The 26,043-nt window shown below is 49.0% G+C and overlaps 13 protein-coding genes across 13 annotated transcripts; 9 read left to right on the top strand and 4 right to left on the bottom strand.

The window, feature by feature from the left end:
* Window positions 1-766: 766 nt before the first annotated feature.
* FOIG_13862 (uncharacterized protein) lies at window positions 767-1,647 on the top strand (the record flags this gene model as incomplete). Its single annotated transcript, XM_031215036.1, has 2 exons — window positions 767-1,071; window positions 1,131-1,647. The coding sequence occupies 2 exons, from the start codon at window positions 767-769 to the stop codon at window positions 1,645-1,647; spliced, it is 822 nt and encodes a 273-aa protein (XP_031055307.1).
* A 503-nt stretch (window positions 1,648-2,150) lies between these two features.
* Window positions 2,151-3,395, top strand: FOIG_13861 (uncharacterized protein; the record flags this gene model as incomplete). The annotated part of the gene is made up of 1 exon (XM_031215035.1): window positions 2,151-3,395. One exon carries the CDS (start codon window positions 2,151-2,153, stop codon window positions 3,393-3,395), a length of 1,245 nt encoding a protein of 414 aa, XP_031055306.1.
* A 501-nt stretch (window positions 3,396-3,896) lies between these two features.
* On the top strand, window positions 3,897-6,199 carry FOIG_13860 (uncharacterized protein; the record flags this gene model as incomplete). The annotated part of the gene is made up of 6 exons (XM_031215034.1): window positions 3,897-3,986; window positions 4,039-4,051; window positions 4,102-4,527; window positions 4,578-5,080; window positions 5,135-5,392; window positions 5,444-6,199. The coding sequence occupies 6 exons, from the start codon at window positions 3,897-3,899 to the stop codon at window positions 6,197-6,199; spliced, it is 2,046 nt and encodes a 681-aa protein (XP_031055305.1).
* Window positions 6,200-6,396: 197 nt separating this feature from the next.
* FOIG_13859 (uncharacterized protein) lies at window positions 6,397-8,175 on the bottom strand (the record flags this gene model as incomplete). Its single annotated transcript, XM_031215033.1, has 6 exons — window positions 6,397-6,594; window positions 6,653-6,787; window positions 6,843-7,463; window positions 7,515-7,778; window positions 7,834-7,925; window positions 7,974-8,175. The coding sequence occupies 6 exons, from the start codon at window positions 8,173-8,175 to the stop codon at window positions 6,397-6,399; spliced, it is 1,512 nt and encodes a 503-aa protein (XP_031055304.1).
* A 704-nt stretch (window positions 8,176-8,879) lies between these two features.
* FOIG_13858 (uncharacterized protein) lies at window positions 8,880-9,752 on the bottom strand (the record flags this gene model as incomplete). Its single annotated transcript, XM_031215032.1, has 3 exons — window positions 8,880-9,512; window positions 9,569-9,636; window positions 9,689-9,752. 3 exons carry the CDS (start codon window positions 9,750-9,752, stop codon window positions 8,880-8,882), a joined length of 765 nt encoding a protein of 254 aa, XP_031055303.1.
* Window positions 9,753-10,269: 517 nt separating this feature from the next.
* Window positions 10,270-11,914, top strand: FOIG_13857 (uncharacterized protein; the record flags this gene model as incomplete). Its single annotated transcript, XM_031215031.1, has 2 exons — window positions 10,270-10,443; window positions 10,517-11,914. 2 exons carry the CDS (start codon window positions 10,270-10,272, stop codon window positions 11,912-11,914), a joined length of 1,572 nt encoding a protein of 523 aa, XP_031055302.1.
* An 834-nt stretch (window positions 11,915-12,748) lies between these two features.
* Window positions 12,749-15,415, top strand: FOIG_13856 (uncharacterized protein; the record flags this gene model as incomplete). Its single annotated transcript, XM_031215030.1, has 1 exon — window positions 12,749-15,415. The coding sequence occupies one exon, from the start codon at window positions 12,749-12,751 to the stop codon at window positions 15,413-15,415; it is 2,667 nt and encodes an 888-aa protein (XP_031055301.1).
* A 512-nt stretch (window positions 15,416-15,927) lies between these two features.
* FOIG_13855 (uncharacterized protein) lies at window positions 15,928-16,665 on the bottom strand (the record flags this gene model as incomplete). Its single annotated transcript, XM_031215029.1, has 1 exon — window positions 15,928-16,665. The coding sequence occupies one exon, from the start codon at window positions 16,663-16,665 to the stop codon at window positions 15,928-15,930; it is 738 nt and encodes a 245-aa protein (XP_031055300.1).
* A 1,012-nt stretch (window positions 16,666-17,677) lies between these two features.
* FOIG_13854 (uncharacterized protein) lies at window positions 17,678-18,881 on the top strand (the record flags this gene model as incomplete). The annotated part of the gene is made up of 2 exons (XM_031215028.1): window positions 17,678-18,244; window positions 18,300-18,881. The coding sequence occupies 2 exons, from the start codon at window positions 17,678-17,680 to the stop codon at window positions 18,879-18,881; spliced, it is 1,149 nt and encodes a 382-aa protein (XP_031055299.1).
* A 421-nt stretch (window positions 18,882-19,302) lies between these two features.
* On the top strand, window positions 19,303-20,172 carry FOIG_13853 (serine/threonine protein kinase; the record flags this gene model as incomplete). Its single annotated transcript, XM_031215027.1, has 1 exon — window positions 19,303-20,172. The coding sequence occupies one exon, from the start codon at window positions 19,303-19,305 to the stop codon at window positions 20,170-20,172; it is 870 nt and encodes a 289-aa protein (XP_031055298.1).
* Window positions 20,173-20,854: 682 nt separating this feature from the next.
* On the top strand, window positions 20,855-22,433 carry FOIG_13852 (uncharacterized protein; the record flags this gene model as incomplete). The annotated part of the gene is made up of 3 exons (XM_031215026.1): window positions 20,855-21,448; window positions 21,507-22,126; window positions 22,178-22,433. The coding sequence occupies 3 exons, from the start codon at window positions 20,855-20,857 to the stop codon at window positions 22,431-22,433; spliced, it is 1,470 nt and encodes a 489-aa protein (XP_031055297.1).
* A 515-nt stretch (window positions 22,434-22,948) lies between these two features.
* FOIG_13851 (uncharacterized protein) lies at window positions 22,949-23,773 on the top strand (the record flags this gene model as incomplete). The annotated part of the gene is made up of 1 exon (XM_031215025.1): window positions 22,949-23,773. One exon carries the CDS (start codon window positions 22,949-22,951, stop codon window positions 23,771-23,773), a length of 825 nt encoding a protein of 274 aa, XP_031055296.1.
* A 251-nt stretch (window positions 23,774-24,024) lies between these two features.
* Window positions 24,025-25,906, bottom strand: FOIG_13850 (uncharacterized protein; the record flags this gene model as incomplete). The annotated part of the gene is made up of 7 exons (XM_031215024.1): window positions 24,025-24,648; window positions 24,704-25,098; window positions 25,174-25,322; window positions 25,381-25,441; window positions 25,498-25,604; window positions 25,705-25,786; window positions 25,837-25,906. 7 exons carry the CDS (start codon window positions 25,904-25,906, stop codon window positions 24,025-24,027), a joined length of 1,488 nt encoding a protein of 495 aa, XP_031055295.1.
* Window positions 25,907-26,043: the final 137 nt, after the last annotated feature.

Genomic DNA, 26,043 nt, shown 5'->3' with positions numbered 1-26,043 from the left:
CGAAGTGTGTTTTCGAGACTGTTATTCTGAGCTGGCTGACCTGACAAGTGTGTCACGTCCTTGATGGAAGCGCTTAGATTGCAGATCACAACACAGATAAGAAAGGTTAAGCGCGCGATGGTATATTAAACCTAGAGCGAGGATTTGCGAAAAGGGACAAAGCTTGATATTCTGCCAGTTTAAAGTTTATTCCGGGGCTGAAACCGGGGCAAGTCCAGGATACGAGGGATGATCTATTATAAGCGAGGTAGCTCTGCCGTGAGATCTGCCTAGCGCCGGCCGGCGGAAGTGCGGTAGTAGATGGTTCTCCCGCTTAGTCACTCAGATCTGCCTTTGTTTTGCGGCTCGCCCTGAACGAAACCACGATTTGCAAGGGCCGCCGCGCCACATGCTTACGCATTGCGTGTCTTTATAAGTCGTATCAAGAGCACGCCAGTCGAGCTGATAGGCCAAGGTCCCTGAACGGTGAAACGCTTGCTGACGTCTCCCAGGCGGTTGAACCGTTTAAAATTAGGAAACGCTTGTGAGGCGAGGCTGGGTACTGTTGTTGGCACAGAAACTGACACAGTTTCACTGGGGTTTAGGGTTCTTGTTTTGGCTCCAGTTAACCTTTTGCTGTGCTAGGGGGCTGGGCAGTGAGATTCTACTGTCGATATGTAGGGCTCTGATAGATGATAAATATTTGGGTTGGCTCTGCGGTTTTCCATCGAGTTGACAACCGCACATTAAACCGTTTCTACATTCACCAAGTCCTCACTAGCTGATCATGTCGACCACCAATTCACAACCTCCCAGCCCTCCCACGACAGCGTGTATCGGTTTATCCGCTACGGCCCTTATTGTTTTCATCATCTTGCTGTTCCCAGCCCTATATGTTGCGTATAAACACCGGAAAACTGGCAAGGCGTGGTTTCCTCCCTTCATGGTCTTTTTTATCTTTCGAATCAGTTCGGACATCTATTACCTCTCCCGGCGTAATGAACCCGATATTCCGACAGCGTTTGCTATGATGGCCGCCGCTGCCTGCACGGCTACCTTATCGGTAACCATTATTGGCTTGATCTACGAAGCGTATGTGACCCCCCCCCCATGCACTCTGGCATTTTGCATTAAATCTTACCTTGTTCAAGTTTGACCCTCCCATTATTCCCATATAAACGTCAAAGGAATAAGATAATGGTCATCGCGGTGAACGTCATCTACAACATCGGCACGATCCTAGCAGCATATGGCGGGATGCGAGATACAACGATGCCGAACAACATAAAGAACGAAGCTCTCGACAAGGCCGGAAACATCATCATGTTCCTTGTGATGCTCGGGACTCTGGTCTGGCTATATCCTGCTGGCAAACACATATCTTATGCTCGACAAGATATAAGCTACCGCTCTGCTGAAGTGTTGATGATGGCTGCCGCGCCTGCCACAGTCCTTCAGTTGATCCGCATGAACTACGACCTCATTTTCTCATTTACGCAAATCGCCATATTGCATCCTACCACGGGAAGCTTTGCCATCAGATTTGTCACTTTTTCCTTGCAGCTCGCTATTGTTTTAATGGTAGTTGTTGCCGGCTGGTTCAGTAAAGATGCCCCAATAATTCGCGCCAGGGTTCTTAAAACCGATAGCACCTCTGAATTAGTTTGAGTTTTTGACTCTATAGCGGAATACGATGGTCTAGAAAGACAGATAAGCCTGACTAAGGAGCCGGCTCCAGTCAAGGAAGTATTCCTAGTTATCTATGCCAGCTATTATGATATCGATAGAAGAGGACAAATGGAACGAAACTTTAAATTACGGATTACCATATCAGGACTTGTACATATTCTAAATGCAAATAGAGACCAATGTTCCACTTTATGCGAAATAAACTTTAGGCAGAGCAGAGGTAGTGTAAAGATTAACGTAAATCTATCTTGTTTTCGCGATATCGGCCTTTAATTTGGTGGGTACGGCTCCTCTAACTTGTCCAATATGGTATGGCACGGCGTCCGTGAGCACCGGCGGCATCCGAATATGTGGAGCCTACCCAGGCAGGCGCAAGATACAGACATGGTCCAAACGCAGTTTCAGGAGCTTCAAATAGAAGGATTTTTCCCAAAGAATTATCGCAATAAAGTCTTCAATCTAAAAAGACCTACCAAAGCACCATGTCACCGACGGAATCATCGGGGCAGGCAGACCTCAGTTCCTTAGAGAATGCCATTTCCTATTTGAAGCTGGACTTGGTAAACCAGTACAAGGACCTCTATCCAGGCATACCTTTCATGCAACCTGTGCCGCCAAAAGACCCCTCCCGGCAGTCGGACCTCAGTCCCTTGGACGATGCAATGTTATATCAGAGGCTGAACTCAGGAAACCCGTACGGGAACCTCTATCTGGAAGTAGCTCTTCTTCAAGCTTTGAAAGAGGCGCGTCTGGATATCGTTGAGGAACTCCTGGAAAAGGGCATCAACGCCGCCAATGCCCAGAGCGACGAGGAACAGACATCACTATTTCACACGACGGAGCTTGGATTCACGGAGATAGTAGCCAGCCTCTTACAACAGCGCGCTTCTATGGACAAACAGGATGAGAAGGGACGAACACTGCTATTTCGGGCCTCTCTTGGTTTTCATATCAAGATAATGTCGCTTCTGCTTGATAACGGCGCAGACGTCGACTTGGCGGACGAGGAGGGATGGACCCCTCTAATGATCGCGGCTGAACGGGGCAATGATGAAGCTGTGGCTCTGCTGCTGAAGCACGGAGCTGACCCAAATGCAAGGGACAAGGAAAAGTTTACAGCGATCTTGCACGCGGCTATGATAGGATACCTAGGCATCGTAGAACGCCTTCTCGATGCAGGTGCTGACCCCAACGCGCAAGACGAGGCGGAAAGCTTGACGGCAATAAGCTGGGCAGCTGAGAGTGGCCATGAGGATGTTGTAAAGCTTCTACTCGAGCGAGGGGCAGATCCTAACGTGGATGATCGCATTCTTCTCTCTCCACTAAGCGGGTGTGAACCCGACGGTTATGATGATAACGATGCATTGATAGAAATGCTCGTCAAGCACGGCGCGGACGTCTTTATGGATTGCTGGTCGGATGAACGGCCTCTTGTCATCGCTGCTAGGCAAGATCGTCACCTGACTGTCGAGCTATTCCTGGAGGCGAGCTACTCGTCAAGGAGTGTCCGACAAGAGCATATATGGGATGCCATCACGGTCGCTGCTGAGGAAGGTCACGAAGCAATTCTGGCGAGCTTGATGAGGCATTATGAACCGGATGAGACCGAGAAACAGACGCCTTGGGAGTGGGCGAAGGAGTACCAGTTTGGTCAGTCGTATGAGCTATTGAGACCTTACTTTGAGCCTGAGGCGAGGACCGACAATGGTAGCAACAAGTCCGATTAATAGACATGAGATCTACCGCTTACATGGAAGTCATAGAATAAAAGATTGAGTATAATGGTAGATGGGAATATTTATCTGCTTACGAAAGCGGTTGTATGTAGACCCTCCTGGCGCTTACAGGGCGGCTCTTCTCAATGTTTGAGTAAGTTGAAATTGGTGAATGGCATGCAATTGCCGCTCTTTTATGCCGAGCTCAGCCTTCCCCGCATCCTTTGGCCATACCCAAAGCGACAATCTGTATTGGTTATGGCATCGCTAGTGAATTGAAGTCCAGTTGGTAGGATAGCCCCAAGGCCCAGGTGCGGGGAAGCCCTGGTCAGTTGATAGGGGGCCCAATTAAGCCTAAGCGATCAGCCAGCACACATTGGCGATCTAGATTCTGGGGTAGTGGAGACAATCAGCTCCCCCGGCGAACCTCCTCTCTCCCAAACCGCGATCGTCCTTGATAGTATCTACCTTTTCTCATTGTCCTGTAGCCAGGCTACTATACTGTACGACGCTATGTCGACCCGAAGCTCCAAAGTCACCAAGAAATCGAGGGTGAGTCGGACGGCGATCAGCTGCGATCGCTGCAAGTCAAGGAAGACAAAGGTAAGTGTTGCCGAGCCTATCACAATGTGCGTCTTACTAACTTTTTCCCAAGTGCAATAAACCTGGTACGTAGGCTTCAAATCGCCAAACGCAACAAGACTGACGCTGAGTGGAGATGCCGATGGCCCATGTGATTACTGCCGCAGCATCGATGAGGTTTGCTCGGTGGACATGGAGAAACGGCGCCAGAAGCCCTTCTACTTTGTCTCGGAGGAGGAATATCGCCTCCTGCGTGAACTTTGCAGTAATTGCTTCCCAGATGAGGAGTTGACGATACCGAATCTGCGACGATTGATCGACGAGAACAAAAAGCCCGCGTTTAAGACACAGACATATGTCTCAACACCTACCATGTCTCTTATTGAAGTATCGGCAGAAACTTCTATCCTAGACTGTGGAGATGAAGCGATAGATCAAGGTGAGGTCTTGCTGCACGATGTAGAAGAGGCCCAGACTGAGGAAGGGGAGATATTGCTGCCAGAGATCGTCAATCTTCATCATGACCTGGGTTGTCTACTGGCCGATGCACACGGGGAGTATCGTGCGTGTCTCTATTACTATTCGCCGTGTTCGATGTACTGATTTGTACAGGCTATATGGGAGCAGAGTCAGGCGCTAGCTTCAACAGCGCCGTGAGGTCATGGATGCTCAGAATGGGCGCTGGGGCAAGAAGCAAAGAGAAGGACAGGGACAAGATACCTGGGATGCTCAAAGTCAGTCCGCCATCGGTCAAGTCTCCCCTGACGGATGCAGCATCGTCACCTGGGAATCCTTGCCAGTTTCCATCGCAAGATCTGCTGTCCGCTTGCGCAGCTCGCTTCTTTGAGCAGGTCCACTGCTTGTACTGGATATACTCGGCAGAGTCATTCTATACTCGACTTGAGACGACTCACTCTGGTGATGTTGGACAGATAACTGCGTCGTGGCTTTGTTCGCTACATAGTATAGTGGCTCTTTGCGCCTCGTGTGAGCCGTCGCCCAATGGGTTGGTCAATGGGCAACGGGCGCATGACTCACTGGAGATGGCCAAGTCGCTCGTGACGAGGGTATGTGATGAAGCAGACCTGGATAGTATACGGGCGTTGATAGTGCTGGTGAGTCCCTCTGCTCGAGGGTTGTTGACATCACCACTGACACGGATCTTGCAGTCGTTGGCCTTCCACTCCAACGGTTTTACGAATTCGGCATACCTTCACATCGGTCTCGCAGTTCGCATCGCTTTCTCTCTGGGTCTGCATCTTGACAAGTACTCCACAAAGAGTGGCGTTGTAAGCCAAGCTCACGCGAGACGTCTCTGGTGGACATTGTACCTCGTTGATCAAGATCTCTCTCTCGCCCTAGGGAAGCCAGGCATGAATAGCCCACCGAACGAGACTTCTTGGAAACCCCCTCTGCCATCCGAGTTTGTACGTGCTCAGTGTAAGCCAACCCCTGATCTCTCGCTAATACGCCACCAGGTTGTCAGCCCAGGCTCACACACGCCGAACGGATATCTCGAACAGTGTATACGTCTCGCTCAGATAACGCAAAGTATACGCCAGAATCTCTACGATGGACCTGTTCACGGTGGACAAAAGCTATCGAACACTCACTTTAATGACGCCATGGCCGCTCTGCAGAGCTGGCTAGATCACGTACCGCCACATCTCCATCTCTCACCCTCAATATCGCTATCCTACAGAAGGTCCGTATCCCTTCTCCACCTTCGCTACTGGAGCGCCATGATGCTCGTGACCAAGCCCTTCCTTCTATGCAATCTACTACAGGGCATTGAGCATGTTGAGTCAGCCAAACGGCCGATATTCGCTACACTTGCCAAGACCTGTGTGTCTGCCGCTGAATCAACGTTTGAGATTTTGGAAACCATGGTTCTTCACAAAGTCGCCTCCAGCCTGGTCATGGCCGATTATCTCTTCGCCTTGCAGGCACTTCAAGTCATCGTCGCTGCTTGCGGGCTATATCACATGGATGGACATCAAGCTCGTGCGAAGCAGTGTCTGCGAATCCTCCTGGCTATCAGCGTATCTGGTTATCCGAAGCATCTTATCCCGGAGACATTATTCCAGCTACAGCAGTGTGGACTTGCCGAAGGTGTCGAGGAAACGTCGAACATCACTTTACAACCCTCTGAACCTTTAGGATATCCCCAGATGGTGACTGAACCTATGCAACGGTACGTAGTAGTCTACCAAACTCCCATCGAGTTTTATTAATGGGTGCGCAGGATTTCTCTTGATCATAGCACGGATCAACTAGCGATGACATGGTTGAATGAGCTCGACATGGCAGATATAGTTGTCGACAATGGATTTCTGGATAATCTCATGGATATCTCATCAATCTTTCCTTTTGGGCCATCATGACCATGACGTGGTTGGCACACTGCTTTCCAAGGATACCCATTGTAATATCACTGCCCATGTCTACTGTAGACCTTACAATGGAACTCCCTAATCTTGACAAACCAAACATTCTCCGTCACGTACTCGGGTTCTCCGGACTTTGTGTCTGGAACAAACTCAAAGTGCCGAACTATTTGTGGAACAGCTTTGGAAAGCTCCATAAGGCTGATGTTCTTGCCCAGACATGTGCGAGAGCCTAGGCCAAACTTTTGAGGGGAAGTGTTAGACTATGTTGCCGCAAGATGGGCTGAAATATACACCTACAGTCATAAAATATGCTTCGCGTTCTTTGACCAGTTCTGGGTAATCGAGCCACCTCTCGGGCCGAAATACACGGGCGTCATGACCAAACACCTTGGTGTTGGCATGGGCTACCCATGCATTTATACCGACGACAGTCTATCAGAGTTAGTTCACTTCACAAATTGTACATCCACACAAAGAAAATACATACTCCTGGAGGAAAGTATTGCCCTACCAAGATTGCACCATCTTGTGGAACGACTAGGCCCAGACTCAGCCCAGTGGCAGGATGCATCCGTAGGCCTTCTTTGATGACAGCTTGGAGATAGGGAAGTCGGTTGGCTTCAGCGAACTTGATTGGATCCGATATTGTGCCTTGAGTCTCATGCTCTTTGATCTCAGCACGGAGTCGTTCGAGAACTCTCGGGTGCTTGATCAAGTTGAAGATGATTGAAGTCAAACTGATGGATGTTGTGTCAGAACCAGCACCAATATTCATGGTACATACTGAGCTAATGTCAGCGTTAGTAACCTTTGCCGGATCTTGAGTCTGAATACGCAAGAACTTGGTGATGAAGTCCTCTGCTGCATGGCCATCGGCTTCTTCATCTGCCTTGACCTTCTCGCGCTTTTCTTCGAGTTGCGCATTGGCGAATTCTCGGACATGTGTCAAACCAGATACAGTCTTTGAACGCATTTGCCTGCGAAAAAGAGCCTTGTGCCACTCTGGGAATACCCCTACATTGGCACAGTAAACCAGGTACTGGCTCAGAGACGACATGATTCCTTGTATATCCTCGCCGGAATCTAAGAAGCCAAATCGTTTTCCGAGCTACCAGACTTAGTCAACTGTATCCTAGCTAACAACTGCTGCGTATCTCACCGTCATCATGCCTATTACATCGAAAGCATAACACTGCATCCAGTGGGATATCTCCACGGAGGCACCAGACCGAGCAAACTCTTCTAATCGGTCCCGAAAAACAGCGGAGCATTTGTCGATGAAAGGCTCGAGTTGGACTAAGTTGGTCATCGAGTACGCAGCTGCGACCTTTCGTCTAGCCTGGGCATGGATATGAGGATTCGGCTCGGCGAAGATGTTGGGGAGTGGGCTGATGGGATTGCCGCTGGCATAATACCAGGGAGACTATTCAAGCTTGTTAGCTATGTTTCTGATAGTATCATGCCATTTCGTGACGGACCTTTGTGAATCCTCGACCACTGCCATAGATTATCTTGGCTGCTGCAGGATCGTCGATACTGTACTCATTCGGTGCAATGCGTACAATGGGCCCTGGTCTGACTGTCAGATTGAGTAGACGCCTCCAATGAGCCAACTGACCATACTTCCTATGGAGTTCGATACTGGTCTTGGGGTATGTCCCAAAGTACACCTGCTTCAGAAGCCATAGTCTTGTGAATCGTGCAAGAAACGGTCCAGGCACTCGTTTCAAGGGGCAACGAATGACATTGACAAGGGTCAAAATGAACCAGCCCAGAGTCAAACAAAAGGCTAGCAACACATAGAGCGACATGGACTTCATGGTTGAGAAGTGTCACGAATCGATGATTATTGTCAATTGCATCGAGTTATTGGGACCAAATATGATATGACTATTGAGATTCCTCCCTCCCATGTTGTTTACCCTATTCCATCTCAGTAGCAATGGGAGGTACCACGAGTGATCGGCAAGTCAGTGTAACATCAGTCGACCGCTTTCTACCACCCGGGGGCTCTCTACCGATCAGTGCCGGGTCAAAGTCCTACTGGTTGTCTCATACCTCTTCCCCGCGTCATCTACCCTTGTCCCGCGAAATGATGTGGCTGGCCATTGCAGTTCGGAGCCATGCCTCCGATGACCATGAAGCCGAGATCACGAGTCCCAGCCCCCTCCTTCGTCTCCGGACTGTAGGCTTCCAGACCTGGCTCTGTTTGTCGCTATTCAAGCCACCGAATCCTCGCTTCGGTAGCTTCTGACCAAGATGAAATGGCGATAAGGTCTTCCAAGTCGAGAGATATGTTTTCCTTCATAGATCTGACGAGGTACGTGTGAAGCAAGTCAAACAGCTGTATGCCCTTTTGCTCGAGGATCGGTGACCGTGAACTTGCTTATAATGTAAATGCTATGGCTACTAAATCGGGGCTTGATTCCTCACTCATTGCGTGAGACATGTGATTGCACAAAGGTGGCCAATGAAGTGTAATATTTTCTACTACTATAGCCATCATGTGCACAACGCATGTATATCAAACAGTCCAGTCGTCAATAACTCTTGCGGGCGGAGCACTACTCGCTGGCTCCCTCCACTTGGGCGCCTGCAAATCCTCCTCCGCCACCTGCCTCCCCGTAACAGGATGCACGTAATGAAACGGCACAACCCTAGTATCAGGCCACAGATCCGCCCCCTCCCACAAGTCATCAGGGCCCTGCTGATTCGCCGGGTACGTCTCCTTAAACAAGGGCACAAACCGATCTGCATTCTGCCAGCCCTGCTCAACACTCCCGTGCCAGAAGGGGTGGTACCGCAGACGGAAGATCTTCCAGACCCCGTCTTCTTTGATGTACTCGTTCTCGTAGACACCGCCCTCCCACCACTGACGCTGACCGCCGGGGTATTCGGGGGATAGGGTCTTGTGGGTGCCGGCGCTCATGAGGGTTCTGCCGCGGTATTTGGCGATGTTTGTTCCGGGCTGGAAGTCTACGACGTCTTGGCCGATGAAGTGGTCTAGAAGCCAGCCGTGGATGGGGCCGTTGCGGCCACCGACGAAGTAATTGGACCATCTGTCGATGAAAAGCCGACGGATGGAGTCTTTGCCTCTGAAGCGTCCATTTAGGAACTGCACGTATGCATCTGGCGAGTCTGAGAACAGATCCACCACCTTATCGTGTTAGTGATGTGTTTACTGGGATCACATTGGTTGGAGGCGGTGCATACCTCTTTGTAAAGACATTTGTCAAGGTAATATCCGTAGATATGCTGCAGTTTTCGTACATCCGCCTCAGCTGCAGCACGTAAGGTTAGTCAAAGCAAATGACTTATAAAGGTGATGATTACCTGTGAGCTTTTCAATCTTTGCCTCCATAGCTTTGAGCTGTTTCATGACACTTTCGGTATCCATGCTGGCAGTATTTCGCTACTCTAGCGACGCTTCAGATAGATTTGCAGTAGAACAGGGAACTCAATGTACAGTAAACAATAGCAGTCTGCTAAGAGGTACCTGCTGAAGCCCATTGGATCTCAACGCTGTCTTATACCTGCAGGCTAGCTATATCGGGAGTGGCTGTCAGCCTCCAGTGAGGGGGGAGATTATCAGCCTCGATAGTTCGGCTGTTGTTGCTCTGTCGGATGCATACCGCCGATGGCACTAAATTTACCAATAGCTTTGTAAAGCTGGGGAATGCATCGCTTAACGCTAACCCAAGCCAAAATTTGTTATCGTGCCGAGTGTTAGATCGCGGGGTAAGATCTGGGGAAGCGATGCGACGCGTCTAACAGGGCCCAGAACATGTGCGATGCTGATAAAAGGATATATCGCTGATCCTTCCTCTCCACTTCCGATGCAAGGACAATCTAAGTCCCTTCTCTCATCCAACTTTATCGCCTAGTAGCTGGAAAACAGAAAATACACCTTCAACATGGAGAGTCAAACCTCTGCTAGAGGTCGACTCAATTCGCTATGGAGCGAGAAGCGATTGATCGCCATTTGCTTCTTCATTGCCTTGGCTCAGTTCCAATACGGGTTTGACTCAGCTGCCGTTTCTGGCTTCCAATCCATGCCGGGCTTTCTCATCGTCTTCGGCTATGTTGATGTACGTGTATTATTCTGCAGCCAGTTCCCCTACACTCAAATGAACGCATGACTCTGACCATATCTCTGAACAGCCCACAAACCCAATCGGTTACAACATCACCACCAAAGTCCAAACTCTCCTACAGAGCCTTATCAGTCTTGGTGCCCTGGCAGCATGCATCCTTATCTTCAACTTTGGTCGTTTCATCAGCCCTCGAGTTGGTCTCTGGATCGCTTCGCTTTTTGGCGTAGTCTCAGTCGCTGCACAAATGGGAAGCACGCATCTCGCCGCATTGTACTTCGGTCGTATCATGCTTGGATTCTCCAACGGCTTCTACAGTACCTTTTCAGCGGTCTATATCGGAGAGTCGACACCAGCGTATCTTCGAGGTGCGGCTATTGGCTTGGTCGTCTTGCAGATTAATATTGGTGCTCTTGTCGGTATTGCCGTCGACAACGGAACTCAGGGCATGCTCAGTCGCCTGTCATACCAGATACCTCTTGCGGTCATGTTTGTTGTTCCAGTCATGATGTCCGTAGGACTGATATTCCTACCAGAGACTCCTCGCTATTACATCTCCAAGGGTCAGGACGATAAGGCCGAGGCTGCAGTTCGAAAGCTGCGGGGTATAACCGATGATGAAAGAATTCGTGAGGACATCATGATTATGAAGAATGCTTGGCTGGAAGAGACTGAGATGCGTTCCACTACTCAGCTGCTTGACGCTTTCCGTGGCACCGACTTGCGACGCACTCTTCTCAGCATTGCGACAGCCGTTGGCCAGGCTAGTACTGGTATCTACTTCATCTCGGCCTTCTCAGTCTTCTTCTTTGTTCAGGCACGAATTGGTTCACCTTTCAAGTGGGTCATGGTATCTCTCGCCATCGCCCTTACGGGAAATATGCTCTCTTTCCCCGCTGTGCGCTTTTTCAACCGTCGACATCTTCTCCTTGGTACCTCCCTTCTCAACTCAGGTTTGATGCTGGGTATGGCAGTCGCCTACACCGTTTCTCCCGCGGGGTCACCAACTGCTGGGAAGGTTCTTGTTGGGTTAAGTATCGTCTTCACCTGGGTTTATGGTATTGGCCAAGGTCCTGTACTATGGGCCCTGCAGACTGAAATACCTTCTCAGCGACTGAGAGCACAGACAGTAGGCTTTTCCCAGGGTACAAGCTTCTTGGCTTCATGGTTGTGCTCGTATTGTACGCCGTACTTCATCAACCCTGAGGCACTCAACTGGGGTCCCAAGTATTGTTATATCTGGGCTGGTAGTAACTTCATCTTGGCTGTCTTTACATACTTCTTCATTCCGGAAACTAAAGGCCGAAGCTTGGAGCAGCTAGATGAGCTGTTTGAGAAGAGGATATCGGCATGGAAGTTCAAACGCTATGTCACAGATCTACAGCAGGCAGATACGGATAATTACGTGGGTCGAATGGACGCGAACGAGAAGGCGGGTGTAGTTCAGGTAGAACATAAGGAAAGCTAACGGGCTCTATGTAAATCTCCACACTTGAAACTAGTTCTTGTAACGTCTTCTGATAATTCTATTGACTTTTCAAAGTTTTAAGCCAGTTCTTACATCTTTTACCGCCTTATTAAGATATTAAAACCGCCAGCTCTGTGTTAGTAAAATGACTATTAAACCCTTGCTAGATTATATCTTATAATAACAGTTATTTCATTAACCTATAGTTGTATTTTAAATAACAGGGACTATAAGGCGCAGCCAGATATGCTATTCTACAGATCAAGTTTCCGCCCCGCGCCCAAGGTGAATATCTGGTTGCGTATGCGTCTTGACTTCATGAGTACACCTGTCTCTCAGCCAGTGGACGATGGCAACGTCTTTATGGGAGCCTGTGCCTTTTCAGAAGCCAAGCATGATGCATGGTTATGCTGACCACGGGCTCTGTAGCCATCACGATCTCTATTAATATAACTAGACTTGTAAGAAGTATTTTCCCCTGTCTTATGTTTCTATCCTCTTAAGAGCTTGGTTTTAATTTTAGTTAGAAATATTTTAGGGTTATCTTACAGTTTTGTTTTAGAGCCTTTAAATATAAGTTCTGTATTTAAATAAACCGGCAAATGGTGTTTATCCAACTTCGATTTGTACTCTAGTTTTAGTAAATGAGGGGGTTGAAACCCGTCATATGATGGTGGCGTAATTGATTGGATAGTTGTTCTTGGATAAGCAGCCACATCACGACTTGCGCTTTCAGCTCTTATCTGAATCAGGTCTTCGAAGCCTGATATTTGCAAACCCAACTTCTTTTAATCAACCCTCTTTATACGAAAGCTTTTTCTCTACAATTACAGTATGAGTTCAAACCTTGACCTGGTCGCTAAAGGCATGGATATCACGGCTAGAGGCATTGATCTCATAACAGTTCTCACTCAGGTTTCCAACCGTGCTGAAGGTTACTCTTTGATCCTCAAGGAAGTTGGGTACTGGCTTGGGAAAGAAGGGCTTGATGAGATGGAGCTCACGAAATTTCTCAAGTCGACGAGAGCACTTGTTCGCCCCAATGAACAAAGAGAAGTTGGCGGTTTCTTTGATGCAGTCAGCGATCGAAGACCGAGGCCATCAGTCGTACCACTATGGGCACAGCCCTCAGGTGCTCTTGGGCGACTTATTGCTGGAGATCCTTTCCAACGATGGCTCACCTCGACTATTTGTTGTCTTTTCCGCTACCATGATGAGCGATTCATCAAAATGACAGTATCGTCACTCATCATCCTCGCCTCGCGACCTGGACAAAAGCTGCTGACCGAGTATGAACTGGCCTACCATCCCGAAATGCTCCAGCTTGAAGAGATAGTCTCAAAGGTAATCGATAGCAACTGGCTTCATATCGCCAACTCGGGAATCATTGGATCTGATACAGAATGCCCGCGTCTGCCCACAGAGCTGAAGTGGGCCTGCAAACGTGGGCATAATATCGCAAGCTACAAGCTGGCAGTTGTTCTAAGTAAACTCTGCAACCCACCAAGAGAAATAATTCTCCACAGTGAACTCCTACTCACAAATCTTACGCTGTGGCTCACCTGGCATTTTAGCGGTCGGCTGCGTGTTGTGGTTAGTGGCAGCGTTATTTATGACAGAACACTCGGCCAGGCAGACAGCACTGTGGAACTTCGTGTCAAGAGATTCTGTTCCATGGACGAGGCTGGGCAAGGGTGTTGTCCAATCGAACACAGCCAAGCCAATAGTTTCGAAGTGATGGAGAACGTAGCGGGCGATCTAAGATCACTCTTTACAGGCGAATACGACAATATTCAGACACTGGGGTCGGAGCCTCGGGTCAGAACAAAACTGTATGAGAGCCCATTTAGATATCCACAAGGATGTCGAAAAAGAATGGAAATCCAGTCACTTCGAACCGGTCAGGAGTTACTAAGATGGTTTTGCTCGCTGCCCATCAAGAAAGAATCCATGGGTTCAAGACTTAGCTTCAAGGTCTTACTAGCACCGGATGATGCCGGAGACAGGCCGATCGAGCGAGTGGCAGATTTGCTGGGAAGAACACCACAACTACTTGTCAACACGTGTGGCGAGCTTGGGAGAAACTTTGTGGTATTCTCTCCCCCCGGGGAGTCAGCATCCCCAGAAAGAGAAGCCTTCTCTGATATCATGGATATGGACAACGCCTCAGAGTTATCGAGGGGACAAATTGACAATACAGTCTTTGAAGAGAAGCCCTTGATCTTGCTTCGATATTTTCCCATTCTACAAGATCTAATCGATCAAGCGAAACTATCATGCAAGTGCGGCAACTGCGCGAAAGATGATCCGGCATTTATCTGGGACGAGCACTGCCTCAGATACACTGCTTTTATGGAGACCATGCTGTATTTCGCCCATGGGGTAGCCGACGCCTTCGGAGCGCCAGATATCTCGGGATGCAGCGCAGCCACAGCAGGCGACTCTGGCGCAATGGAAATTCTTCTTGACGCTATCGATGACTGTGTCTTTGACCCAAGCAACCTCGAGGGTAACTTGCAGTGGCACACTGTTCTTTCTACAGTTTGCCAGAACTTTCTTGGCTGTCCGCCTCTGGACAAGTTGACCGACGCAACCTACAATGATTCCCCCATTGATATTCCCCATCCTTTCATGCAACACCTGGGGACTACCATAATCGCTGTACAGCATGGCGATATTGCTGTCGTCGCACCATGGATTGACCTCACAGAAAGGCTCAACTTGCGCAGATGCTTTCGATTGGAAGTCGTCCAGGGCCGCCTCGGAATCCCTATCCAAACAACCGAAAATGTGCGATTTCAGGCAATCGCACGAGATACCTCAGTTATTGAAACGCAACATACCGAAGATGTCAGTGACTATGAAAATCTATTCAAGATGCCTGTACGGGATGGAGGTTCAGAGATCCAGCTTACAGCAGACAAGTGCAGCGTACGCCATGATTTCATGCTCATGTCTGTAGCAAGTACAAGATACAAGCTCTTGATGAGAGTATCTTCTGAATCCCACTCTCGCATGATTGATCCGAGCCGGGCAATCCTCAAACTAGCTCGTGGTATACACCACCTGAGATGTAACCACTCCCCTAACAGAGCCGGCACAATACCTCGTGGTCTTTCTGTTGAGCTCTATCGATTTGATGAGGCCCTGGGAAGATGGGGTGTACCGGTACCGAAGTTGGCTGAGGGAGCTGTGCCATCCGAGAGCACGAGGACGACTAGGTCCAAGGCAAAGAAGATTTCCAGCAAAATGGCGAAGCCCATCCGCGTTACTCACGTGCTGGACTCATCTATCAAGTTCAACATTACTCTTGCACTTAGTGGCGACAATCCCACATTTCTATGCAGTGGTAGCATCTGTTTGAACTGTGCGCTAAAGCAGACGGCAGAACTACCAGTGGATGAATGGGAAAAGGCCTATGGGAGAATTCTTATCAACTGTTTCGAATCTAAACCAGAGAAAGGATTTATAAACCGACTTTTAGGACATAGCAAACGCTAATAAGCGCAGTTAAAAATATTCTTTTCACTTAGAGTTATTTCATATTAGTAACCCATCAGAGTACTTATTATGTCTATTTTTCTATTTAATTATACAGATAATTGATGTAGGCAGTTATAGTTAATCGCGATATATAGCATTACAAAGCTGCTGAAGGATAAATTGCCTGACAACGAAACGAATTATTTAGGCTTTTACCGTTTTGCTATTTTATTTTATTTTCTTTTGCCTTCATTAGACAAATCGCGGAGTAAAAAGCACACCTTGCCAATAAGATCGTTTGAATGCAAGATAATGTATTATTGTGTCCTGCTTTGTAATGAGATCTGTCCAGGAATACTATACGCTGTGATCTAGCCGATTGAATTAAGTAATTAGCAAGCGTCGGGAGCGAAAAGGCTTGGTCAATCCTGGGTACAGATCCCTGTTGGTCGTCGTGTCACGGTATCTGGCATGTGCCTCATATAGGGATTAACTTTACGGGCAAGATAGTTGAAATTATTTTCACTGCCCTACTGAGATCTCAAAGTTGCCAACTCTTCTTCAGTAACCTGACCATCAAACTCCTGCATCTTGGGCAAGTCCTTCAAACCCTTGGCCGTCGCAGAAACACATCGACTGAGAGGTGTTCCATACTTGAACATTCCTTCACTGTCAGGGTTGAACCAATCCTTCTCGAGAAACTCGCGATCCAGAGTTCCAAGGTACAAATGGAAAGAGTCCCGCCATCCCTCGGGTAAATTTCCATCAGCGCAATATTCTGGCTCCAGTTTGAAGTGGAAGCACAGCTGCGTTCCGCAACGACCACAGAAGCTGCGGGATACATCGGGGCTGCATTTAGACGAATGAAAGAAGCGCAACCAAGTTTTGGTCTCTCCTGTTGCGCGGAGGATATTCATGGCTGGGATGTATGGGGGACGATCCGCGTCTGCTTTTGCAGAGTCATAGTCATCTGCAAGTACATCTAGGATTCGACCAGAGACGATATTTGATTCAGATGAGGGCGACATGGCGGATACTGTGAGCATAGGAGCCGGGACGTCAAGTATGCCAACTGCAAGAAACGAGCCGGTCGATCTACGGCAGTCGTTGCAGTGGCATGTTATAGCACCGGGAAGTTTGATACCAAAGGCCGGAGGGGCGAAAGGGTTCAATGGACGGTCTTCCAATGCAGGGACATCAATACGATAACGGACGGCGCCGCAAGAGCAGCCACCGGTGACTTTGACAGGTTCATTGGGGAGAGGCATGTTGATTGGGAGTAGAAAGATGCTTTTGGACTTTGGGTTACAGATTCACGATCTAATATGCAGTTTTATACTCTACTTATGACTTTTTCTGTTCAATTCACGATCTTTTCCGAAGCTGAAAATCCGCCGAGGCTCATGACGGTGAGGCGCTCTTGGCAGTCCTCGCTACTGGTGGACTGCTGTTGTTTCGCGTTATTATTACCAGAACAATGCAAAGTGTCAACGGAGCATGGAAATTTTGCTACGCCCTGTGATCATTGAAATCACTGTCGTGTCTCATTCCAGGCAAGGTCGTGACTTGAGGTGTTTACATTGACTGGATCGCTTGGATTTAAGATGGCTTTATTGCTGCCAAGCCCGAATAGACCACTCAGAGCCAGAGGGCGGTGTCCACAGGGCGCAACGAGTTCCGCCGTGCTTATGCGTTGCGAAAACCGTGACAGAATACGAGCAAATGCCTGATAGAAATTCACAACGGCTATTCGGCTCGTGATGTCATCATTCGTCTGTCGTAAACGTGGCACTGGGGGGCTCAGACAAGCTGAGCAGTACGTAAGTACTGAAAGGGGAAAGTAGGCTTACTCCAGTGGATGAGTGGTTATTGGTTAATTGTCGTAACTCGGTCTTTGCCCCTGTTTCGCTATCGATAAGGATCACGCTATATTACCCTAAACTCAAAGACCGAGCAGGATCTGCAAACATGGGCCTTTTTTAAATTGCTCGGTCTTGAATATTTGGTCATTGAAGTACTACACGATAGCTTTTGATGATTCAAAGGATTTCAATGTAACTTGATTGCAGGTTTCAGTTGTGGCTTAGCTATACGTCGCGGCTCAAATGTCTTTATTTTAGATTAAGCGCACTGCAGAACCGAAATCGGTCTTTAGCTTTACCTATAACATTAAACTTGGATCATGACTGCGTGCCGTATAAATATCGAAGTAGTAGCCGCGATTGTTTGACTTCTCTTATCTTGATATTTAACAATATCTTCAATTCATCAATACAAAACATGCATCTTCTTGCCCTTCTTACCTTTCTCAAGGCTTCACAGGCCTTGCTTGTCCCGTCTCCCCCAGGCCCCTTTGATGTCGCCGTGAAAAGTTTCGAGCTGGTCGATACAAACCGTATCGACACATTTGCACCCAAGCCCAACACCAAGCGCCGTACCATGGTCTCGGCCTACCTCCCCATCGACGCCCAATACGGCTGTAAAGATGAAGTTGTTCCATATGTGCCTGCCCTTACTGCAGAGGCCTATGGCAAGGTGGCCGGAACGCTTGGCCTACCCGACAACATAGTCAAGGATTTCGAGATGAAGGTCTGCAATATCTCAAGTGTCAAGCCAAAGAGGTTTCATAAGCCAAAGAAGGAATACCCCGTCGCGCTTTTCTCACCAGGTTACCAAGGTTCAAGGCTTGTGTATGGGGCCATGGCGAGGTCGCTTGCAAGTCTTGGGTATATCATTCTTACGGTGGATCACACCTATGAAGCCTTTGTGGTTGAGTTCCCTGATGGGACTGCCGCGCCTGCTGCTGAGTTTCCGGATAACATGAACTCGACGTATCGACAGCTCGAGGTAAGCTCCGGGGTTAAATGCCGCGCCTGAAGGACAATAATAACTTTGTGATTAGGTCCGAAACAAAGATGAGTCCTTTGTAATCTCGCAACTCTGCAACCACACGCTCGTGGAGCAGGTCTTCGGCAACTTCCCTGGTACCTTTGACCCTCACAAAGTTGCCGTGTACGGTCACTCCTTTGGTGGATCAACTGCCGCCGTCACAGCCCAGCGCGATCGCCGTGTCATTGGAGGTCTCAACTTTGACGGTCCCATGTATGGATCTGTAGTTGAAGACGGGCTAAAGCGCACGCCGTACATACTGGTTGGGACAAACACGACAGCGCCTGATCCAGTTCCCGGTTGGAATGCATTTTACGACAAGATCGATGCTGCCAAGATGGAGATGGTGGTGAAGCACACGCGTCACTACGCCTTTACAGATGTTCCGTTACTTCTGACAGAGTTTGAGATTCCGGCCAAGTCGGAAGCCATGGTCCATGAGGTATTTGGAACGCTTAGTGGAAGGAAGGTTGAGAAGGCGGCCAATGACATTATGGTTGGATTCTTGGATTTGGTATACAAGAAGGACTCCAAGAAGCTCAAAACTATTGGCAAGAAGGATGGCATTCACGTTCTTCAACGTGATCTTGTATAAGTTGTGAGGATCTGGGGTTACTGATTGTGACAGCCTGGCGGCTACATGGTTGAGAATGTATCTGGGCCGGAAGGCTAAGCAGCCATAAGCTCTAACTATTTCATGGCCAAGTGAGATCAAGTCGTGTTATTCAAGTTCCGCAATCTGACCACCTTACCATATATGTTTGTAAAAGGTAGTAACCGGCAAAGAGATATTCCGGCCGGTGATGCATCTCCCCACTAACACTGTCACGAAGCAAATCAGTATATTATTCCTGTCGCTTGCTATTTAGACATGCGACGATAACTGAGCCTATACTGACAACGGTCTCTCTTCGTTGTTATCGTATTGAAGAAAGTTCATTTCCCAGTCCTTTAGTTTCATTTTGAGTCGGCCCAAGCAATTTGTTTTTCCGATTCCCTGTTCTATCCTAGCCACCATGCGAATGAGTGATCGGGAAGCTGGCCCAGCCATTCGAGCAAGACTCGAGCCCTTGGGGCGGACCGCTCTCAGCATCATTTACGCCGACAAATCCGAGCCTCAAGTTGCAATAAAAGCCACTGGCTTCTGGTTAGACGGGGAGATATATGACCACGCAGCTTGTGCTGAAGATACAAGCGAGACCTTCAAACGCGAAGCCGCCATATGCGATGCCTTAGGCCCGCACGCAAATACTCTTAAATCATTTGGTGTTGCATACCTCCCCGCTGCCAAAGGCGAAGAATCAGAGCCCATGGGTGTAGCCCGGGGAGAGAGAGAAGCCTGGGCCTTGAAACTTGAGAGAGCCCCTCACGGCAGCCTCCGTCAGCGCATCCTTCAGGGCGATGCACTGCCTATGGCCCAGCGGTTGAGGATTGCATTGGATCTTGCGGACACCCTGCAGTATGTGCATAGCCGAGGCGTGATATGGGGTGACATCTCGACACAGAGCATCCTTCTCTTTGATGACCACCACATCAAACTCAGCGACTTTGCCGGCTCCAGTCTATGCGATGTATATCCAGACCTGCTCTTTGCCTGTGAGCCTCGCTACTGCATCCCTACTACAGATCCCCCTTGCCCAGGAAGAAGCACGTTTGAGAAGGAATTGTTTGCACTGGGCACTGGTATCTGTGAGATCACTGAGTGGGAAGTACCGTATGGCAATGTTGAAATCGAGGAATTGCAGGAGAAGCTAATGCGTGGGGAGTATCCACATGTAAGTGAGGACAATCCGGCGCAACACATCATCCGGGGACTTTGGAAACTGGACTACAGTTCTGTTCAAGAGGTTGCTGATGCGCTTCGCAAACTCATGGCTACTGCATAGGTGATTGCTGGCTATTAGGTTACTTAGGCGGCTAAAGCACATGACGAGGACAAGACGTACTTTTTCACAATATAAGCCTCTCCAGAAAGATTCCACGAACTAATGGTGAATAGGCACTGAGAATGGGGTCACTGGTTACGAATGCGGCCTTGGTGGCTGGAATATATCATGGAGAATGTTTTGTTTATAAGAAAGCTGGGCAGATTTTGAGAATCTTCACCATAAGTTCTGGCAAACACCATCGTTTAAAGACTGGACTTCTCATCAGCTTGACCGGATTGAGCTGAGAGATTCGGGCCATCGGGTTGTGGACAGAGGGGTCCGAACCTTGGTTCTGTTCCCCTCAATTCATCCAACCAGAACACCACTAGTGCAAGGTCCTCTGGGGTAATGGAAATAACTCTGGAGATAGATATCCAATCACGACAATGGCTTTCCGGAGCGACTGACGGGCCCGTCTCGGCCGCTTCGGTATTTTGAAGAAGTCCGTCGGCTAAGTGACCCCCACTATACCGATACTCCTAGCCCGTTGATTCCGATGCCCCATTTCGGATGATACCCCGCGACACTAGGCCCCAGGGCCCCACGGGGAGATCTTCATAAATGCCGGAGCTATAAGAGGTTGACACCTCCAACGGGTCGATGGGAACCTAGACTTATCTCTTCGAGGACCAACGCAGCTATGTATATCGCGAATCATCTCAGTTTACCATTATTGGCCGGCGTCTTTCTCGTCGGCACAGTCCTCTATGCCTTGGTCAACGCCTTCAAGTCTCCTCTCCGCGGCTTACCTGGGCCCTGGTACACTCATTTCACTCACCTCGTCCTCAAACGGCAGATTCTCGCTGGCAACCGCGTTCATTACATTCACTTACTGCACCAGCGCTATGGGCCAGTCGTCCGCGTTTCGCCAGGTGAGGTTGCAGTAAGCGACCTGGAAGCGTTCTCCAAAATTCACAAGATTGGTTCTGGCTTTCTCAAGTCTGCCTGGTACGATGGCGTGGTTCCGGACCGAGAACCGGGCATCTTTGACATGAGAGATCCTCATCAGCATGCTGCTAGAAGACGATTGTTTGCTCGTGCTTTCAGTGTCAGCTCGTTATTAGCCAATTGGGAGTCGGAAATCCGACACAAGACTGAGCTTGCAGTGAGCAACATCAAGCGAGATGCTCAAAGTACTGGGGCGGATGTGTTTAAGTGGTGGACTCTTATGGCGACAGATGTGATCGCTCATCTTTCATTTGGAGAATCATTTCGAATGCTGGAGCTGGGCAAGGTAACTACGCCATCCTGTCTGAGTGTAACAGGCCTCGAGCTCGACTAACCGACTCTAGCAAACTCCCTACATTGATGCAGTCCAGTCCGCGCTTCTTGTGAGCGGCATCCGAGCCGAACTGTCATGGGTTTATCCAATTCTTCGGCGTCTGCCCTTTCCAGGTTTGAAGAAGTTCCTCAGTGCCGACAGCGTTGTCTTTGAGCACGGTTCCATAGCTGTGCGAAATATGCAGAGCGCAGGGGACGGCCTCAGCAAGGCGAATCTGTTTAGCCAAATGCTGGCCGAGTCTGACAGTCAGGAAAAGACGAATCTCTCCACATCAAGCGTGCAGCAAGAAGCGAGCAATCTCATCGTCGCTGGATCAGACACAACGGCTGTGACCTTGACGTATCTCGTCTGGGCCGTTCTCAAGCAGCCCCAGCTTCAAGCTGAACTGGAACGTGAGATTTCAGAGCTCAGTGATGAGCTGACCTTTGAAGAGCTCAAGAGTGCTCCACTCCTCAACAGTGTGATTGAAGAGACACTTCGCCTGTATGGCGCAGCTCCTGGTGCTCTTCCGCGTGTCGTGCCTGGCAAGGGTCTTGATGTTTGCGGTCATTACATCCCTCCCGGTACTGTTGTCAGCACCCAAGCGTTCACACTGCACCGCAACGGAAACATCTTTGACGATGCACAGAGGTATGGTCATACTGGCTTACTTGGAGAATTCCACGCTGACATAACAACAAGGTTCAATGGCTATCGTTTCATGGACAAATCAACGCTGACAGCGGCACAAAAGACCGCCTTTTCTCCATTCGGCGCTGGATCACGAATTTGTATCGGTCTACACTTGGCTTGGATGGAGTTGCGACTTGGTGCCGCGCTATTCTTCCGTGAATGCCGTGGCGCTACGCTAAGTCCTGAGATGACTGATGCAATGATGGAGATGGAGAACAGGTTCTTGATTGCGCCCAAAGGTCACAAATGCATTGTCAAGTTGTGACGATGAGATGAGAAGAATAAGATAGTAGTCTGTTGTCTGCAAGCCGCCCTAATGCTGAGACTTAACAGGAATACTCAAGAAATTTTGGCATAAATACAAGCCGTTGACGTGCTATTCTTTTACCTCTGAATGAGGCTAGAGGGGCAAGCTATTTTCGTACCTGCATCAAAGGAAACGCGCCACTGGAATAATAAAATTGCGTACTCAAGGTAACCCTCTGATTGGTGAAACAACAAATCATGACCCGAGATTGGCAGAAGCTAGGCTGATTACGAAGTGCGGCGGCGATAAGCGCAGGCCTAGTAGATCTAAGTGAGCAATAGTCTCTCGTTAGAAACCAATAGCTTGGGTAGCTGAATATTTTGCCAAATTAACAACCCCTGATCGCCGTAGTTTAAAAAGGATGGTATTTCTCGTATTTGAAATCGAATTTTTGTCGCGCACTTTTGCAAACCCCCCCCCTCCCCCACGCTCATTGATCTGTTGGTTACTCAACCACGTCCACTCGTTCCACGATGCGTTTCTCACTTCAATCCTTGGCCATCTGCTTGGTCTCGACTCAGGCCCGTTTCGCCCTGGCGTCACCGTGCAAGCCCTTGACCACTACCACTCTCGCTGCTACCACCACGACTACCGCTGTCGAGGAGGCTTCCACGACCACTGCGATCACTGACGACTCTACTACTACGGTTGCTGGAGAGACTACCATCGTCACACTTAGTGAAGCTACCACCACTACTGCGCTCTCTGATCTGTCCACTACTCTCACCACTCTCACGCTCAGCGAAGAGTCCACTACCGCTACTCTTGCTGAAGACACAACTACAACTGCTCTCACTGAGGAGCCAACTACCACTACCTTTGATGCGACTACCACTACCGCTGCTGAGGCCACCACTACCACGGAGGCCCCCGAGGGGACTCAGATGTCGGCTGTCTTTGCCGATGGCACCGAGAAGGATACATATCTTGATCAATATGGCGGTACCTACAGCACTCCTCAGGCAGGTGGCTCAACCTCCAAGGCCCGCTTCGAACTTGAGCCCGAGACCAACAGACTCTTCACTCATCTCATCGATGGCACCAAAGTCTACCTCTACACTGTCATTCCCGATGGTCCCAACTATGCCTTCCAGTTTGACACCGCAGCAAATATCGACAGTATCACTGTTTACCACTACGTTACGTGCACAGCCGATCCCGATAACGTCCTCAGCTGTGCTTCTGAAAGCGGCCCAACTCCTATTGTTTGGTACTGGGTGGAGAGTGCTGAGAGGTACTACGGAAACAGCAGCCCAACCTTTAATTCGTATCCACTTGTGAACTTCAAACTCGGTTAAATCTTCGAGATGAGCATTCTATGCGTGACATTACTCTCGAGGTAGGGTAGGATGTGTCATTAAGAGGAAGTGAGAGAAGACAAATGACAGAACTTTGGTGGCAAGAGGCTGATGCATGCAGGCTTACATATTCTATGTATATAGTAATTGATCCAGTACCTTTCGACATAACCATTACATGAGACAAGATATGCCTCATGGATTCGCCCTCTAATCATGGCAACTGCCCAAACACTCAATCTCACTGATATTCAGAGGCTTCTGACGTGTTTGCTTGCGCGCTTTGCGTCAGCCATGCCCGTATCCCCAGACTCTGACTCACTCGCCGGGCCAAGGCTCTCGGGCTCAGCCAGGCGCATCTCAAGATCCGGGTGCTTAGTCTTCCACCTTTTCATGTACCAGACTCCTCCCATCAGGATAGCCCACATGGTGAACTCAAAAGCCGTTGCCGCTGGGTATCCATTTGGGAACCGTGGTGCCTCGACCGTTGGAAATGTGAAGAGCGGGATCCAAATCTGATTGCAAAAGCCCAGTGTCATCATAGACGAAATAATAAGACCTCGTTCGCCGTAGTTTTCCTTCAGCGTCGAGTTAACCCACGAGTAAAGAATCGGCGATGCCATGCCAGAAAAGCCACCAAAGTAAAAGGCAATAAACTTCAGGCCATCAGGTACAGTCCATATGGATAGCATAATGCAGGCGAAGAATACGAATGATGCTTGGAACGTCCACAGTCCTCGGAGGCTGAGGCAGCCTGCTAATGTTGTACCAAGCCAAGAAGAGATGGCTCGCAGAAGGTCGATAAATGTAGGGAGAATGTTCACGAGCTCGATGGAGTAGCCAGCGTGACGAAGCCAGAGGGCCATGTAGCCAGTCTAACTGGACGTCAGTCATGCGTCGAGCCTTTATGATTGCGGGTATCAAACTCACCCAGTAATGCGCCTGGCACAAGAAGATGTAGCAAGAAACGCAGATCCACCACATGGGACGGCTCAAGGTGTACTTGAACGTCTTCCATGTGATTCCCTCCTTCTCGACGGTAGGGATGCGCTTGAGAGCTAGAGCATGCTCTTCCTCAGTCATATACCACCTTCTGGGTGATGTAGGCAGTCCAGGCCAAACGAAGAATCCCAGAAAGGCGAGAGGTAACGTGATGATGCCTTGCACAATAAATAGCCATCGCCAACCAGCACGACCAAAAACGCCGTTGAGGTTTTTGTATGCAGCAGCCTGGAGATATCCAGAGAACATGGAGCCGAGTGAATTGCCCATGAACCAGACACCCGCTCTTTTGAAGAGTTCTTCATTCTTGAACCATGAGCCAACTGGACCGACGAGTATCAGTACATCACCATGACAGCTACACTAGTAATAGTGAGAGTTGAGGCCCAAGAACTTACGGATGAGATGAGTGCCACCAAACGAGCTTGCCTCGAGAAATCCGGTTAAAGCCCTGAGGATATAGAGTTGCCCACTATATTGGATCTCGGACTGACAAAAGGCAATAACGGCCCAAAGTATCTGGAGGGAGGGAAGCAAGAATGGCGCCCTGCAATGGTCAGCTTCACCCTCTCGGATGAGTAGCAGGCCACTTGGCTATGACTTACAGTTTGCCTTTTGTCTGGAGCGTCATTAATGGAATTTGACCCAAGACGTACGCCGTGTTATCTGTATGGAGCATTTATAGATCAGCCCTATCCCCTTGGTACTGGTATACGACCTACACGCAACGACATAGTAGTTCAACTCATTTCCAAATGCGTTTAAGTCTTCTCTCATGCCAGAGACATATGCGTTAGTGATGTTCTGTTGTCCGAGGAACTTGCACAAACTGTCAGTATAATGCCACGTACTGGTGGTAAGCGGGACTAACGCGGCAGAAGACTGGTAGAGTTTAGTACATTGACAGATCTCAATGAATCTTGTGAGACTTACAGCTCAGAGATCCGAAGACCAGGATGGCAAGATCAAGCTTGCGAAGAAGTTTCCTCTCTTCTTTGGGATACTCCGACGCTGCATGATTGTCAGCCCATATCCTGCAATGTCAAACATGAAGAACTAACGGTACCAGTCAAAGACGGACACCACCACTGCCCCGACCTTGTTGTTTTTCAAGGTTGCGATAACGCCCATTTTCGACTGATAGGGGCAGTATGTCAATTGGGAGCAGCGGCGGGGAGAAAACGGATGTGACCGCGAGCATAGTCTTATATCTTCACATATGCATATGATAATTTTCGGAATCTCGCATTGATCTGCAAGTATGGCGA

This window comes from Fusarium odoratissimum, assembly GCF_000260195.1.
Source record: "Fusarium odoratissimum NRRL 54006 unplaced genomic scaffold supercont1.36, whole genome shotgun sequence".
Lineage (NCBI taxonomy): Eukaryota > Fungi > Ascomycota > Sordariomycetes > Hypocreales > Nectriaceae > Fusarium > Fusarium odoratissimum.
The sequence above is the reverse complement of the archived record's forward strand: the minus strand, read 5'-3'. Positions and strand labels throughout refer to the sequence as shown.